Source organism: Danio rerio, chromosome 3 (genome assembly GCF_049306965.1).
Source record: "Danio rerio strain Tuebingen ecotype United States chromosome 3, GRCz12tu, whole genome shotgun sequence".
NCBI classification, from domain to species: domain Eukaryota; kingdom Metazoa; phylum Chordata; class Actinopteri; order Cypriniformes; family Danionidae; genus Danio; species Danio rerio.
Genome location: NC_133178.1, coordinates 17557501 through 17575064, shown reverse-complemented (window position 1 = coordinate 17575064; position 17564 = coordinate 17557501). Strand labels below are relative to the sequence as shown.

Here is a 17564-nt window from a genome sequence, read left to right as displayed (position 1 = left end):
GTGTCACGGTGGCGCAGTGGGTAGCATGATCGCCTCACAGCAAGAAGTTTGCTGCGGTTTGAGCCACGATTGGGTCAGTTGAATTGCTAAATTGGCCGTAGTGTGTGTGAATGCAAGTGTATGGGTGTTTTCCTGGGTTGTAGTTGGAATGGTATCCCCTGAGTAAAACATAAGCCGCATAAGTTGGCGGTTCATTCCGCTGTGGCGACCCCAGATTATTAAAGAAAAGAAAATGAAGGAATGAACATTGTCATTTGCATTGCCATTTTGCATATTACATGTAAAAATTAATTGTGCTACTCATATTTCGCACTCCCAAAGCATATCAAGCGAAGAAGAAACATCAACAATAAAAGTACAACAATATATTTAATTAAGATGAAAACACCCTCATAAAAAATACATTCAAATTGGAAAAATACTGAAAAGCAAAGACAAGAAAAAGGAAATAAACAAAGAACATATATGTTTGTTCTTAATAGATCATGTGATGTCTGCGTCACCATGAGTGAAGGTAAAAAGCGAGCAGCATTCACCATAGTAGGATCTGTAGTAAATAACCACATATACCCCAGAGCACGCGCGAGACACTCCTCCGTACAGGATTGGTTAAGCGAGGGGTCAAAGTGAAAAAGTGGGCAGGTTTTGAGTGTAAAAATCAGCCTTTCCTCTTCCTCCGAGCGCTGGCCGTACTGTCAGACAGCTGGAGTCCTGCTATGTGGTTCAGGTCGCTGGCCGTGAGCGCCTGCACCGTCGGAGTCCTCGGAGCTTTATCGCAAAAATTCGGTATGTGTACACCGGGATCTTCATCATAATATCCTACTGGTCAATATCCATGCGCATATGAGCGCTGTCATTGAACGTTTACTGTATTCGCAGACTCGCGCTTCAATGTTTTGATCGAGTTGAACAGTGTTTCCCTGTACTAGGAAGAGTTACATCATCTTATCCGTTGGCATACGTCATCAAGCATGACATGTATTTAATGCTCACACAAGAGTACAGCCACCGTGTAATGTATGTGTGTATGTATGTATGTATGTATGTATGTAACACTTTATGTGCCGTGCTATGGGAGTGATGTAATGTAAACACAGCGCGCTTTCTGTTTGTTCGGTGTTAAACAACTCAAGTTTGATTAAATCTCACATTTGTGATAATATCATATGCCATGTATTCTTTTAAAACACTGAATCAAATGCAATGCGAAGAGAGACATTGCATTGGCATATTTAAGGTTATCAATTCAAACATCAAATGAATTTTCCAAATTATAAATTAGGCATATTATAGATGAACATTAGCAGATGATGTAGTGTTAATACTGAAATATACACTAGTGGGCACCATTTTGCGTCTGGAAAAGTTTTGATAAACAGCCATGTTGGCATGACATTTAATATGTAGATGTTTTATATAATAACTTTTCATATTTAAATGTTTTGTTTACAAGTTTTGAATCCTTAAAATCGAATTTCTTATTAGCTTTATGCGGTAATATGCATTAGGCATGGGATGATAACCGTTTTCTATGCATACTGCGGTTTGGAAAAGTCAAGGTTTTAAAATAAGGTATGAGTAAGATTTTTTATTTACTTTTTTTATTTTATTTTTTTAGAACAACAGTATCTCCAGCAGAAAAGATATTCAAAGCTGCCAGTTTAATTTGTAAAACTTCTGGTTTTGAAACAAATAAAGACAGCAGAAGTCAATAGCCGCTTTTCCACTATCGTGCTGAATCGTTCTTTAAACAGAACTGTTCCATTCCGTGCCAAACCGGGCCAGACAGCACGGATACGGTTTCATTTTCCACTGTCGTGCTGCGACAAAGCTCTTTAAAACATTACACAAAACGCATCAGTAGTTGCCTTGGTAACGCAATGTAAACGGCTCCCTTTGTTCAATTAAAGTTAAATAAGAGCCGAAACTATTTATTTATTTATTTTTCATAAAAGCAAAAGCATGTGACTAAACAGTTATGCCGCTCTATCAAATAGGGGTGCTAAATGTGCACCCTTATTTATTTATATGTTGCGCAGCTCTGGCTAAATTTTATTTGGAGGGGAAATTACCAAAATGTAACGTGATGATTAAAAATAATTGGAGGGGAAATAAATAATATTTAAAATCTCTGAACATAACAGAAAAAAAACAATGATAAGACAACAATAATAGTGCATTTGCATTATAGTGGCAAAAATATCATTTTGGACAGGCCTTGTCAAAGGTGAGCGGGCACTTTCACTAATAAAAACACAGCACATAAATTATTTCATTTTTAACAATTAATTAAATTACACTGCGTATTTATATCAAAAGTTGATAATGATATAAAATATACTACATTTTGATAGTAAAATGAAACCATTTAAGCGATGGCTGTTATTTGTTTTACTATTCAAACATTAAATAACGAATGCAGCAAGTGAAAAAAAACGAATATGAAACAACACATATATTGCAGGATTTAAAGCATATAAAGCACTAAAATGCTGCTTTATTATCTTTTTATTTTGATCATTTTATTTTTATAATTATTTTTGTGTTCATTATTAACTAACAAGCTGTAGGCGAAATATTGCTAGACGTTTTAGAAAATATTTGCGTAGCTATATTAAAGATCACCACAAAAAAAAAAAAAACACAGAAACATGTTACATGCCTCATAAATGTCATATAACTTATGTATAATTGAATCATATAATTGCCTATAGCTGAAATGATGAAAATTGCTCATTTTGTTTTTATAAAACATTTGTCAAAACGTATTGATATTTTTTGAGTAAAAGCAATACTGACATTTAAGAATCCATATTTATTTAATTAATTCATTCTTTTGACTTGTTTATTAGTGCATATGCTATAATATAAATCATACAACAGTACCTTGGACAGTTACAGTGCCGCTCCGTAAAGCTTTCAAGCAAAGTCTTTTGGACGGCCGACATTACAACACGAACACGCCGTCCTTCAGGTGGTCTCGCTGGTATTAACAAGCTGTCCTGGCTTTGAATTAAAAAGTGCAATTATTTCCTCGTTGTTAAAAGAGTCTGCAAGTTCGTGTTCCATGGATATAGTGATGTTGTTGTGGAATTTGGACATCGACGATGCACAGCGTGATTTTATTCGCTTTATTCGATGCGCAGCAGGAAAAAAAAGTCAGCAGCGCAAGTCGTTGGCATGTCTCTCCCGAATCAGAGCGAGTTTTGTGCTGTGGAATACAGCGCTGCGTGCAATAAACTCATATTCAGCAGGCGAAGTAGGTCTGTATTCAAGTCAATAAAATAATAACTTTAATGAATAAAATATCTTCGTTAGAATGTGATGAGTTATTCACTTCTCTGCCAGGGATGCTCTATGGTTTTAAAACCCTTTTCAAACTGTATCGTTTAGACCTGGATCATTATTTTATATTAAATGCACTGTAGTTTATTGAGGATGTCTGATGACTAGCGCGCTTCTGCTGAGCCAGCTGTGGTAGCTTAGCAACCGAGTCGCGACGTCAACACACAGAATCTGTCAGCACAGTTCAGCACGGTTGTCTAACCGTGCCGAGAATTCCGGGCCGAGAACGGTTTGTAATCGTGCCGCGCCGTTCCAGGCTCAAGTGGAGAAACAACCGTAACCGTACCGAAGTGTTCTTAGAACGGTTTGGCACGATAGTGGAAAAGCAGCTAAAAATTCATTTAGCCTGACATGTTTTCTGCTCCAAAATATTTTAAATGTTCCTCAAAATAAAATATATTGTGTTCAAATTAGAATAAAGTTTTTGTTTTTTACCCAGACATCTAAAAATATTTTACAGCAGTAATCACAATACAGCAAATTCGTGAAACCGTAATATTTTTATCCAAGGTTATCATACTGTCATACGGAATCCTATACCAGCCCATGCCTAATTCGCATGCATTATTTGTTGCATTTATTATAAAATGCATTAAATACTGTTCTGTTAGTTCATCAAAGAATCCCCCAAAAATGTATCTTGGTCTCCACAAAATAATGAATATGTTCAGGGCTTGATATTAACTTTTTTGATCACTAGCCACTGTGGCTAGTAGTTTTCCAATGTTACTAGCCACTTGCTATTTTCACTAGCCACAATTTTGTATGGGTGGGCAAAGCGAGGCTGAAACAGTCGAAGCAAATGTGTCAAAGTGTCACTCTAGTTTCTAGTCCAATCATCTAAAAATTCTTAAATCTAGAAGCATTTTCTGGACAAGCAAAAGATATAGTCTTGTTAAGTTTTTTTTAAGTTGAGTTTTTCCTTAAAACAAGCTAAATAATCTGTCAATGGGGTAAGCAAAATAATCTTATTTCTAAACCAAAAACAAGATAATTTTACTGATCCCATTGGCAAATTATTTAGCTTTTTTTTCTTTTTCTTTTTTTTTAAAGAAAAAACACTTAGTTTTGGCATATATTTTTTTAAAACAAGACTTTTCATCTTATTTAAAATATTTATATGCCAAAATTAGGTGTTTTCCCATAAAACAAGCAAAATAATCGTATGTCAGCATGAAAAAACAAGGTTATTTTTTAATTAAAATGAGTTTAAACCAGGAGACCCAATCTTTTTAATATGAGCCGTGGGCCAAAGGGAAATATACCAAGCTATATTACATTAAAGTTGCCATAGGTAATTTCCTAACTTGTTTTACAATATTTAACAAATAAATTGAAACAAATAAATTGAAAACATTTCTTTAAATCATATTAGCTTATGCAGTATATACATTTTATTATAACCTATTGCAATAAAACAATCACATTTATAGCACAATGGAGTTCAGTGCTCAATACACTAGTCAAGCATTATCTGCCTTTGCCTTCATTTGTTTACTGATATCTCTCTGGATTGTTCTCTATCTGTTGGGTGACAGTATGTACATTTAAAAAAACAATTCTGATTTGTTTAATTGAAACATTTTATTTGCATTCACTTTTGTTGCTTAGTTATAAAAACAAACAAACAAACAAAGAAACAAACAAACAAACAAGTAGTTACATTAAATTAGAAATGACAGTCTCTAAACCATCCCCATCACTCTCTCTCTCTCTTCTTAGATGGGATGGTGGGCCAAATGAAAGGTTACCATGGACCAACTTTGGCCTGCGGGCTCTATCTCTGGTTTAAACCATAGTTATTGTAAACTACATGGACGTTTTCCACAAAAAAAGTGAAATTGTTGGTCATGAACATGCACTGAACCTGTGTCTTTGTTTTGAAGCCCCCACAGCCTTGTTTCACTCCGCGATTCGGAAATCCTCTCTGGTGGAACAGTCCGACATGAAGGTGGAACTGCTGCCCGCTCTCACCGACAACTACATGTACCTCCTCATCGATGAAGAAACAAAAGAGGCTGCCATAGTCGACCCTGTAGAGCCACAGAAAGTATGAGCATTTCTCTGCGTGTGTCATATATCACACATTGTATAAAGTGAAGTTTATTTCTAAACTATTTTCGAGAGGATCACATGCTTATTATTGAAGTCAGCTGGTCATGCATTGTCCAATTCATGATTCACCAATCGGAAGATTCCCAAGCCACTATAAATACCCTAAGTTCCATATCACAGGCATCTTCGTTTTGAAGAATCCCCCCTTCCACCCCTACTCCTCTTCCTTTCCTAGATAGATGGCGTGGTGACCAAGTGGTTAACACTGTTGCCTCATAGCAAGAACGTCACTGCTTCTAGTCCTTACCAAACCAGCCAAAATTTCTGTGCGGAGTTTACACGTTCTCCCCATGCTCACGTGGGGTTTCCCCGGGTCCCATAGTTTCCTCCCATTCTTCAAAAACACACAATTTAATGCAGAGTTGAGACTGCATGATTTTATTCCCGATTTTGACTCGTCGACAGATTTTGAGAAATCGCAGACAAATGCCTTTAATCACAGGCAAATCAGTGCACATGACTGACAATCACACAGTTTGAACTATCAAAGACGCGATCTGAGAGAATCACCAATGTGTCGCCGATGCCTGTGAGATATTTGACATGCTAAATAATGGAGCTGTCGGCGATTTAAATCATGCTGTGTGATATGAGTTTTGACTGATAATAACATCGGCGATTGCCTACAGCCAATGAGAGAGCAGCATTCACTTGTGTGTGTGTACCTGCAGGCCAGCGGGAGGTTGAGGGAGAAGTTAAAACTGCTCATTTTCGGTTTATTTGGACCCAAAAAATGGGGAAGAATTAGTGGAGGTTGGACAGGAGCACTGGTGTCTGTTTGACGTTTTATACAGAAAGTTAGACAAGAAAGTTGAGGAGAAATTGCTAATTCCCTTCAAACCCAGGTGAGCAAATATGTACATTTTCTCCCCAATAAAGCTCTTTTTCATTATGTAGTTAATAACAAAATATATACTGAGACGAAGTTTGGACGAAGTTGTCAGCGATTCTTATTGTAAAGTCATGCAATGTGAAAGCCCCTGTTGCCGATCCATCTTGCAGTGTAAACAAAGCAGCGACAAAACGCTAGCCCAGATAGTCACGCAGTGTGAAAACATCTGTGACACGATTATTTTGAAAATCATGCAGTCTGAACTCGGCATAAGTTAACTGACTAATCCAAATCAGCATCATCGACGTGCTCCCAGTAGTTATCTCTTAAGAGCAATCACTATCTGTTAATTAGCTACTATAGCAGGGGAGTTCTGAGATCTGCCTGAGCTCAAATTCCCCTCTCGCCTTGCAAACGGGAGGGAGCCCTGGGCTTGGGGATCTTATGAGCTCTGGGCTCTCTCACGGGACAGTATGCCTAACAAGCTATATAATCAATGTTCAGCTAAGTGTGACATCTTGAATTAACAATTGTCATATTTTCCAGGTTGTGGATGCAGTCAAAAAGCATGGCGTGAAGCTCAAAACTGTCTTGACCACTCACCATCACTGGTAAACCAAACCTGCTATTAAATACAATCATTATTTAAACATGTAATTAGTCTTAAACTGCTCCCGCCATGAAACATATTTAATTAGAATGTGAAAGTTTAAAGGTCCCGTGAAATTAAAAGAAAGTTATGTTGGGGTTCGTATCAGTATTGCTAGTTTTTAGCATATCTATAAACTTTTGTGCACCAAAACAGCGACAAAATTCAGGTTTAGAAAATTTAAAACTGATACAAACATGCAAAGCTTGTAGTTTATCACTTCCGCCTAAATGGATTAACAGTTATTATTTACGTCCCCTCATACTTCAGTTTCTCATCAAATCCTAACCAATCAGATGCTCTCTTGTACATCCCCTTCAAAACGCTTTTCATTTGATTACTTGATGCGCTTGAGCGTAACCACTCTCACTGGCAGAGCGGTGATAAAACAAAATGCTATTGGCTGTTTTATAAAAGGGGAGGAGCTACTTTGTTCAACCCTCTCTTCGTATTTCAGTTGAGATTATGGCAAACATCAAATACAAAATACACATTTCAAAGCAGTTTACGTGACCTTTAGGTACCATTAGACAGCATTTTTATAATAAATAATAATAAACATTTTTATAATAAATTTATAAAACACTTTGAATGTTTTTAAAAAAGTGGACGAATTTTTTTTAATCATTTATCAAATGTTGAATTGAAAAAATCATATTTAATATACAGTTTTTGTGAGTTATTAATGCATATTTATATATTTGTGTGTGTATCATCTTCTCTTTATATATGAAGTTGTTCTTGTCATGCAATGTTTGTAAATATATTGATCTTGCCATCAAATAGCCATAAGTTGCTGATGTGGCAACAAATAAATCGAAGGCAAGTTTACTTTAATAGCACATTTCATACACAATAGTAATTCAAAGTGCTTTACATAAACAAGACTAAAAGAAACATATAATTTAAGTATAAAAAACTAAAAACAGTGATTACAATGAGTTTAAAACTTACATAAGAAATACATAATGGTGCGATCTGTCAGACGTAGCACAGTGCTCATTCAGTAATTCAGAAATAGCTAAACTTATGAATAACTAACTAAATAAAACAGTCATTATTTGCTGCACATGAAGCCAGTATGCACAAGGATTCAGAGCAGATGTTTGATAACCTGCAGGGATCATGCTGGAGGAAATGAGAAGCTGGTGAAGCTCATGCCGGGACTGACGGTGTACGGCGGAGATGATCGAGTCGGGGCTTTAACTCAGAAAGTCACACACTACAACACTTTTAAAGTAAGCCAGATTTATATAAGTGCCACTGTTCAAACGTTTGGGGTTAGGGTGAGTTTTAGTCAGCGGGAAGGCAGTAAGTTGATTGCACATTATTTATTGAGCTTTGATAATATTAAATATTTGGCCGATGCTTGTAGGATTTTTGAAATTTTAAATGGATATGCTCATTCTCCTTTATGTGACACAAAAGAATAATAATGGCATGATCTAGAGGGGACTGTGCAGTTTAGACAGTAATTTCTGGAAAACACTTCCAATTGAATTTAAGTGGAATTACAAATGACTCAACATTAAAAATAAGTTAAGGTTAAATGGCTAAAAGGCAATCAAATGTGTAATCATGTGGAATTCTTTTCTTTTGTTTTTAGGAATTTATTATCAATTTTTACATATCATTTTTTAATGTAATTTTACTGAAATTGTATGTGTAATGTTTTTATTTGTTCATATGTTTTTGATTTAAGGTTGCCTTTTTTAATATTTGTCAGGGTGAAAATTAGCCCTTGTGGTTCTCTCTGGCTTATTTACAGTTTTTACTGTTAATTAATGAGCATTGTCCTATAAAAACTGAATTAAAAGCTACAGAAAGACATATTAAGGGCTGTTTGGTCGACTTATATGTTTTTTAGATACTGAATGCCAGATGACAGTTTTCTATTTATCATTTCATTCTATTTCTGACTAGTGATTCAGGCCCGTAGCCAGCCTAGTGAAATGGGTGGTTCTTTTTTCTCAAAAAGTGGACCTTTTTGCAGTTATGGGCCTCATTTTTGCTAAAATATATTTATCATTCATCAAATGGTCATCATAACTAAAAAAAAAAAGTATGGATAACAACAATAGCTAAATAGTTTTCAAATTCATTTCAATATCGGTTGCTTTTGGTGCTTTACGTCTTTTTATTGCTCATTTTCTGTTCCTAGATTCATAATAAAAGTTACTTGTAAAATATTTTCTCTATTTAAAAACAATACAGTAGCGAAATATGACTTCACTTCATCAGATGGTATGATTTCTTGCACAGCTAGATGTTGAAAATAATTGTTAGCACTGGCCAACACTGATTAGCTGAAGTCACACTGACAGAATATACCACTTGGTCTTCAAACCTTTTTCGATAAGTTATTTTCACTATTTATGATGGCATAGCAGTCAAAAAAAAAAAAAAAAAAAAAAAAATATATATATATATATATATATATATATATAAAACGATGGTTTGTTCTGTAGACTATCGGAAAAAAAAATGCTTTAAGGGGCTAGTAATTTTGTCCTTAAAATGGTGTTTAAAAAACTAAGAAGCATAGAAGCTGTAGAAGAAGCATGGATCACAACTCTTCATCAGAGTTGTTGTAAAACTATTAAACAAGATCCATTCTTGTCTTTTTTGCAATTTTAAGTTACTTTTGTAAATCACTTCAAATAATGACTACTGTTTACACAAAGGAATGTAAACCTATACAGTTTTGAGTGATGTCTTGCACATATCTGTACAACAAAAATAAGAAGCACTTTACAATAAGGTTTCATTAGTTAATGCATTTACTAACATGAATTAATTCTGAACAATACAATTAATTAATATACTGCAAAGCAATTATTAATCATTGTTCAACATTTGCTAATGCGTTTTTACCATCCAAATTCATGCTTGTTAACATTAGTTATTGCACCGTGAGTTAACCTAAACTAACAATGTCCATTAACTAACATGAACAAATACTGTGATAAATGTAATGTTCAGTGTTTGTTCATGTTAGTAAATGCATTAACTAAAGCAACCTTATTATAAAGTGTTACCCAGAAACAGATGTTTCATTCACAGTGACCGCGGAGCCTGCCTTGTGTGCTCGTGATGATGTTTTGCTGGAACACAAGTACAAAGCCTCCTTTTAACACTGATAATACTAGGAAGGATCATGTGACACTGAAGATTGTAGGAGTGAATCTGAAAAGATGTTCAGAAAAACAAATAACATAAAAAAATAAAAAATAAATCACAAGATTACAGTTTTGACTGTGTTTTAATCCAATACATGCAGCCTTATGATCATATTATTTTCGTTTTCGTAATAAACTATTATTTTTTGGTTCATTTCAGGTGGGCTCTCTGAATGTAAAGTGTTTGTTTACACCGTGTCACACCAGCGGTCACATCTGCTATTTTGTAACAAAAGAAAACAGCACTGAAGCACCAGCTGTGTTTACGGGTAAGACGTATGTTTTACTTACAGTACACTAATTTTCGAACATTGGCTTTCATTCACCATGCGTTTGCGCAAATTTATGCGCGAGCTGTGCGTATGGATGTTTTCAAAACTTTCGTGCTAACACTTATTCTAAATGTATGAAAAAAATATTCCCGGGGCCTCATAAATATGTTTAAAAACCCTACATATAATTAGATGTTATTTACAGGATGATTAAAAATAACCTAGACTAGGGTTGCACGGTTGATACTGATACTATACACGATTGATACTGATACTATAGTGGTATCACGATTCTATGGCTCCAAAATACTGGCAATGCTACTGTAGTTTATAAACGGTAGTAACATCATTAATGGTTTATCTACAATAGATAAAGTTGCTTGTGGAAAAGTCACTAAAATGCTCACACACGCTTGTGCAACAATAGACCGTTTTATTTTAATAGTCTGTGGAGCCCTTTAAGGTTGCAAAACTGTGTAGAATTCACATCTTTCATGGTAGCCTGTTGCACATTTTCTAACGCTTCAGTTCGAACGCACATCTGAATCAGTTCATTACTTTTCCGGTCAATATTATTTAGTAGCTACAACAACCGTGACAATCTCTTTAAAAGAGCGACTTACGAAGTAAAATTTTAAATTACTTTAGGTTGTTACTGATAAGACTGAAAAAAAATTGATAAAAAAACTCAAAATTATGCAAATTACTAATTAGAAAGAGCAATACATTCCAAATTGACTTATAGCAGAACGAGTTTAAGAACAAAATCTAGTGTGTATTAGGGTTGGTTCGATAGATGAGCCATTGTTCATCAACGATGATTGATAGACATCATGATGCTGAGCCGGATTCGCGATCCTCTGTCCCGCCCCCGTTGCAGCAGCAACCTGCTTGTGAAAAATACACACTCAGGCCCCATTTACACTAATATGTCTTAGTTCTAAAGTAGCATTTTATAATGAAAACGATCCATGTCCAAACTTGGCATTTCGTCTAGCATTTTTGAAAAGCCCTCCTTCTACAGAATACTGCTGAAAACACACACACACACACACACACACACACACACAGACACACGAATCCCAGCAGTCAGAGGGAGCTTTGAGCACAAATCCCCAGAGAGCAGTGCACGTCGGACAGTTTATCAAGGATGTACCACTGGATGGCATCTCACTATAGTTGTTAAACGTGATATTTAATTCATCTTGTCTCTATCTAACGACTCTTTGATCTTTTAAATCTATCAGGTAACATGTTACAGCATCAGTACACTGCTTCAGTCTTTCGCTTTCACACTTGTACTTAGTTATTTTAGCAAAAACCTCAGATACTGTTGGTTGGTGTTGGTTGTGCACCATTTTTACCAACCAAGTTTGTCGATGCCATTATGACACAGATGACCAGTGTACCGCAGAAAAAGTGACTGACAGGTGGTAATTTGTGTGTAACTTATCTTTATTTATTTACTATTATTTGTTTATGATTTGGTTATGTGTAAAACAAAGACCATGCGGGTCAGGTAGTTGAAACGGTAGGCTGCAAATAATTCATTTATAATTAGTTATTCATAAATAATTAATTCACTGCTGCCTATGATGACGATGTCATCGTCTATAGTGATGTTTTACATTAGACATTGTACGATGCCAAATTAGTCAACATCGTCCAACCCTAATGTGTATACACGTGTTCTGCATTAGGCAGAGAGTTTTCTGGAGAACTTCAAATGTGCATATAGTTGTGAAAAAAAAGGGTGCGAATTTTAGTGAATGAGATCCATTGTTTTTTCCTCATTCTCACTAAGGGTGCATTTATTAGATCAAAAATACAGCAATATACTAGAAGATGAAAATGAGGTTCTTCAGAGTTCCATTAGTGGTCGCCAAATTCAATAGTTCTATACAGTAATGACAGTTCTGGAGGGATCCTGGAGACGTTGGGGACTATGTTCACATATTTTGGAAACGTCCCAAAATACAAGTGTATTGGCTGGAAGTTAACAGGGAGGTTAGTAAAGATGTAGGATGTGACATACCAATGCACCCAGTATTTATTTTGCTTGATGGCTTACCCCCTAAACAATTCAGTAAGTCTCACCTATTTGCACAACATATATTATAAATAACAGCTAAGAAGATAATTGCAGTGAACTGGATGAAGAACCGCCAACCTACTTTGGCAAAATGGACATATATATATATATTTGAGAAAATGACTGCAGATTGAAATCAGATCTTTTCCAACAGACCTGGGCACTAATCGAAACAAACATACTTGATCTTTGAAAGGCTGTCAGGGGCTTTGTCTTTGTTGTAGTTATTGCTATTATAATTATATATATATATATATTGCCTTTTCTCCCTTTTTTAATTATCTACTATTATAATCTCTATCAATTATTATTTTCTATCTATTTGTTTCTCTTTTTTTATTGTAAACATTCCAAGTAAACATTATTTGTATACTATGTTTATAAAAACTTCAATTAAAACACAGTTTAAAAATAATAATACAGCAATATGTCATTATTGATAGTGTACTAATTAGTGAGTATATAGTGCAATTGCGCTGCCGGCTTCCTGAGTTCCTGTCTCGACTTGCCGACTATTCCTCTCCAACTCTAGTATCATAATAAAAGGCAAAAATGTCAAAAGTGTTTTTGTAATGCAGTTAGTGTTTACTCCTGTCATTCAGAGCTCCAGTCTTCACTGTCACACGATCCTTCAGAAATCATAACATGATGAACGGCTGACTCATCTGTTTTAGGATTAAAAACTGGGTCAAAAGGGTTGTTGTTTTATTTTATTTTTTATTTTTTGATGGAAACTGCAATACGTTACATGCAGGATTTTTGGATGAACAAACCAAACAAATATGTAGTGGTAAGAAGGGCGTGGTTAAGGAAATTAATATACAGTGTATCTGGAAAGTACTCATAGCGCTTTACTTTTTCTACATGTTTTTATGTTACAGCCTTTTTCCGAAATGGATTAAATTCATTTATTTCCTCAACATTCTACAAACAATACCCCATAATGACAATCTTAAAAAAAGAGTTTTACAAAAGACATACTCATGTACATGTGATTTTTCAGGTTTTTCAGCAATTTCAAAAACTTTTTTTTTTCACAATCAATATGGGGTATTGTGTGTAGAATGTAGAGGAAGTAAATTAATTTAATCCATTTTGGAATAAAGCTGTAACACAAAAAAATTTATACTTTCTGGATTCACTGTACAGTTGCTATGGAAGCCCTCAAGCTTCGAGAGTGGATAACTTGCATGGATTAATTATTCACTTTAAGAATAACAATATGAGCTTGCGAAATGTCAAAAAGTGACTGAAAATGTGTAAACTGGAGTGAAAAAGAGGCAGGTTCATCATGCTCTTTATAGGAGAATAAGCATTTTGAAATAGTGTGGAAAAAGTGTGAAATGTCAGTATATAATTACCTAGGAAAAAGTATTAACCCAATAAAAACTTTGTCAGATTTAAACAAAGCAAAGTCACCCAAGATACACCTTTATGATGAACTTTATTGAAGCATAGTTCAGCCAAACATGAAAATTCAGTTATTTCTAACTGTTGAACACTTTCCTAATATGGAAGTTAATGGTTACAGATTTTTAGCTTTTTTCAAAATATCTTCTTTTAGTGTTTATAGTTTCTACAGAAGAAAGAAACAATCAAAATGTGGAACCTATTGAGGGAGAGTAACTGTCTTTAACAAGCAGCTTTTCCTTGTTCTGTTCGCATTACAAACAGGTGATACTCTGTTCGTGGCCGGCTGCGGGAAGTTTTTTGAAGGCACCGCTGATGAGATGTACAAAGCTCTAATTGAGGTTTTAGGCCGACTTCCACCAGAAACGGTAACATTTTCTGCATCTAACCTGAAGTCTTTGTGCAGTAGAATAATATAGATCATTTAAAGTGCCCCTATTATGCATTTTCGAATTTTACCTTTCATGTAGCAGGTAATAAAGCTGTTTGAATATGTACAGTGCATATGGAAATTATCACATGTACGTAAGTATTCTCAGTCTTTGCCGCGAAGCTCTAAAATGAGCTCGGGTACATTCCGTTTCCACTGATCATTCTTGAGATGTTCAGCAGCTTAATTGGAGTTCAGCTGTGGTAAATTCAGTTGATTGGACATGATTTAAAAAGGAACTCTTTGGAGTGAATGCCAGGCGCCTATAGTGAAGCATGGTGGTGGCAGTATCATGCTGTGGGGATGTTTTTCAGCAGCAGAAACTAGAAGACTAGTCAGGATAGAGGGAAAGATGAATGCAGCATTTTACAGAGACATCCTGAATGAAAACCTGCTTTAGAGTGCTCTTGACCTCAGACTGGGGCGACGGTTCATCTTTCAGCAGGAGCATAACCCAAAGCACACCATCAAAATATCACTGGAGTGGCTTCACAACAACTCTGTGAATGTCCTTGAGTGGCCCAGCCAGAGCCCAGACCTAAATCCTATTAAACATCTCTGGAGAGATCTGGAAATGGCTGTACATCGTCACTTCCCATCCAACCTGATAGAGCTTGAAAGGTACTGCAAAGAGGAATGGGCAAACATTCCCAAAGACAGCTGTGCCAAGCTTGTGGCAACATATTGAAAAAGACTTGAGGCTGTTATTGCTGCCAAAAGTGCATCAACGAACTATTAAGCAAAGACATGTGATTTCTCAGGTTTTTTTTTATTTTTTAATAAATTAGCAACAATTTTAAAAACTCTTTTTTCGCATTGTCATTAAGTGCTATTGTGTGTAGAATTTTTGAGGAAATAAAAAATTTTAATCCATTTTGGAATAAGGCTGTAACATAAAAAGTACTTTCTGGATGCACTGTGAAATGTCTGCAAAGTTTGAACTCTTTAACCTGTGAGTTTTAAATACTACGGCTGACCTGCTTTTTTAATGCGATCGTTATTTAAAATACATCACTTTTATATTTTCATGGTGATGTGTAAGGTCCATCACATGACATGCAGCAGCCTTAAAAGCACTGTATTATTTAAGCGTTGTTCGTTGTTTTTTTCTATTTCGCTTCGTCTGATAATATTTACATACCTGGTAATTATAATTAGAAATGCATGATATTCTGATTCTCAAATACGATGCCGCCATGTTAGTCTTCGCTGCAGTGGAGAGATTAGTACTACTGGATTAACAACATGTTAATATGCCAACTTCACCCAAAATACATGAAAGCAATTGGCTGTTTGACTGGGAAAAGAATAGACTAAGCGAGAATAACACACACATCGTCAGATTATTGCTGTATCCCGTTGACATCAGCGTAAATTCCACAAGCCGTTGATTTTTTGTTTTGCTAGTAAATATATTTATTCAAATGTCTGTAACACAAAACAAATGTTATTTCATTGAAAATGCTGATAAATTGTAACATTTGGCATCAATAATTCCAAGTTTTTATTGTAATACTTCTGCATAATGGTCTTTTTTTGGCTGCTCTAAACAGTGTCTATATTGATCCAGCTTTATATGTTGTGTTACAGCGTGTATACTGTGGTCATGAATACACCATCAACAATCTGAAGTTTGCACGACACGTTGAGCCAAATAACGAGGTCATCCGGACAAAGCTAGCATGGGCTAAGGTGTCGAACTCTTCTTTAACGTACATTTACATTAGTTATTGTAGCACAGATGTTTGAATAACCTTCTCTTTTGCGCATTAGGAGAAATATGATAACGGAGAGCCAACTATTCCATCTACGGTGGCTGAAGAGTTCACATTTAACCCCTTCATGAGAGTGAGGTACTGTATGGTTCAAATCATTCTCATATCATCTGTCTGACATCATTTTTCTTGACTAATAAGATCACAGAGAATAATAGTTACTATTACAAATATGCTGTCTTGAACTATAGTATGAGAACTATAGTATAGTATTAATCTAATAATTTGTAATGAAGTCTTGAATAATTTCATTTATTTTACATTTTTAAACACACAGTATAATTGAAAGTAATTAAATTACTTTTTAAAATTACATTACTAATTATTGTAATTAAAAATATCATTTAAGTAGGACTGGGCAATATGACAAAAATGCAATCTTGATACCCATTTTCCATATTGAACGATGACAATATATATTTCGCTAAAGTTGTTAATGCTTCCATATTTAAAAAAAAAGTACTGTGACTGAAGCCACAGAAATTAGAGGGTTCATTAAATGGCATAACAGTTTCGGCTAATACATTTTCTTTGGCCAAAAACTTGGTACATCTCCAATATCAACTAACTAGATTCCCATTGTTGCATATTTCTGCTTTGTGATTGGCTCTTAGATCAATATAGGGTAAAAAAAGTCCAGAGCTTACCATTGTTATTGACAAAAATTTCGATATCATGATCCGATATAATATTGTTTATCGGCCCAGCCCTACACTAAAGGCAACTAAATTCGAATGAAATTTTGAAATCTTATTGAATAATTTATCTTATATTATTTTTGATTTATTAATAAAGCATTAATATATATTTAGTTTATAATAATAATAATATGATTTATTATATTAAAATACTGGCATGAACTTTACAAAAACTATGTAAAATGTATTAAAATTATTTATATATTTTTATTAAAAATAAAATTATATTTTAGTTTATATAATTTTTAAAGAAAATACATAGTTTTTTTTTAGGAAATTATGAAGTATTTTACTGTTTACAAATATATTGATTGGATAAAAACTGAAACAAAAGATAAATTGAAAATATATCAAATAAATATTAGGTTTTTAGTACTGTTTGTAAGTATTATTTATTTTTAAATATCATAATAATTTTATCATAATAGTTTTAGTAACTCATCTCTAATAACTGATTTATTTTATCTTTGCCATGATGACAGTAAATAATATTTGACTAGATATTTTTCAAGACACTTTTATACAGCTTACAGTGACATTTAATGGCTTAACTAGGTTAATTAGGTTAACTAGGCAGGTTAGGGTAATTAGGCAAGTTATTGTACAATAATGGTTTGTTCTGTAGACTATCGGAAAAATATATAGCTTTAAGGGGCTAATAATTTTGTCCTTAATGTTAAAAAAAAATGTTAAAAAAATCAAAAACTGCTTTCAATCTAGCCAAAATAAAATAAATCAGACTTTCTCCAAATTAAAAAATATTATCA

At 34.5% G+C, this 17564-nt stretch overlaps 1 protein-coding gene across 4 annotated transcripts in view; it reads left to right on the top strand.

Moving 5' to 3' along the window:
- Window positions 1-675: 675 nt before the first annotated feature.
- Window positions 676-17564, top strand: part of hagh (hydroxyacylglutathione hydrolase) — an 18018-nt gene continuing 1129 nt past the window's right edge. Inside the window, exons 1-8 of one of the 4 annotated variants that reach the window (NM_200043.3) lie at window positions 676-786; window positions 5232-5395; window positions 6839-6903; window positions 8062-8179; window positions 10281-10389; window positions 14159-14262; window positions 15915-16016; window positions 16098-16177. In NM_200043.3, the coding sequence (NP_956337.2) occupies window positions 717-786; window positions 5232-5395; window positions 6839-6903; window positions 8062-8179; window positions 10281-10389; window positions 14159-14262; window positions 15915-16016; window positions 16098-16177 (812 nt within the window). In that variant the 5' untranslated portion in view covers window positions 676-716. Of the gene's footprint in view, window positions 787-5231; window positions 5416-6796; window positions 6904-8061; window positions 8180-10280; window positions 10390-14158; window positions 14946-15914; window positions 16017-16097; window positions 16178-17564 lie in introns of all 4 variants that reach the window. The other 3 variants (XR_012397625.1, XM_005163865.5, XM_073937021.1) reach the window with 3 other exon arrangements.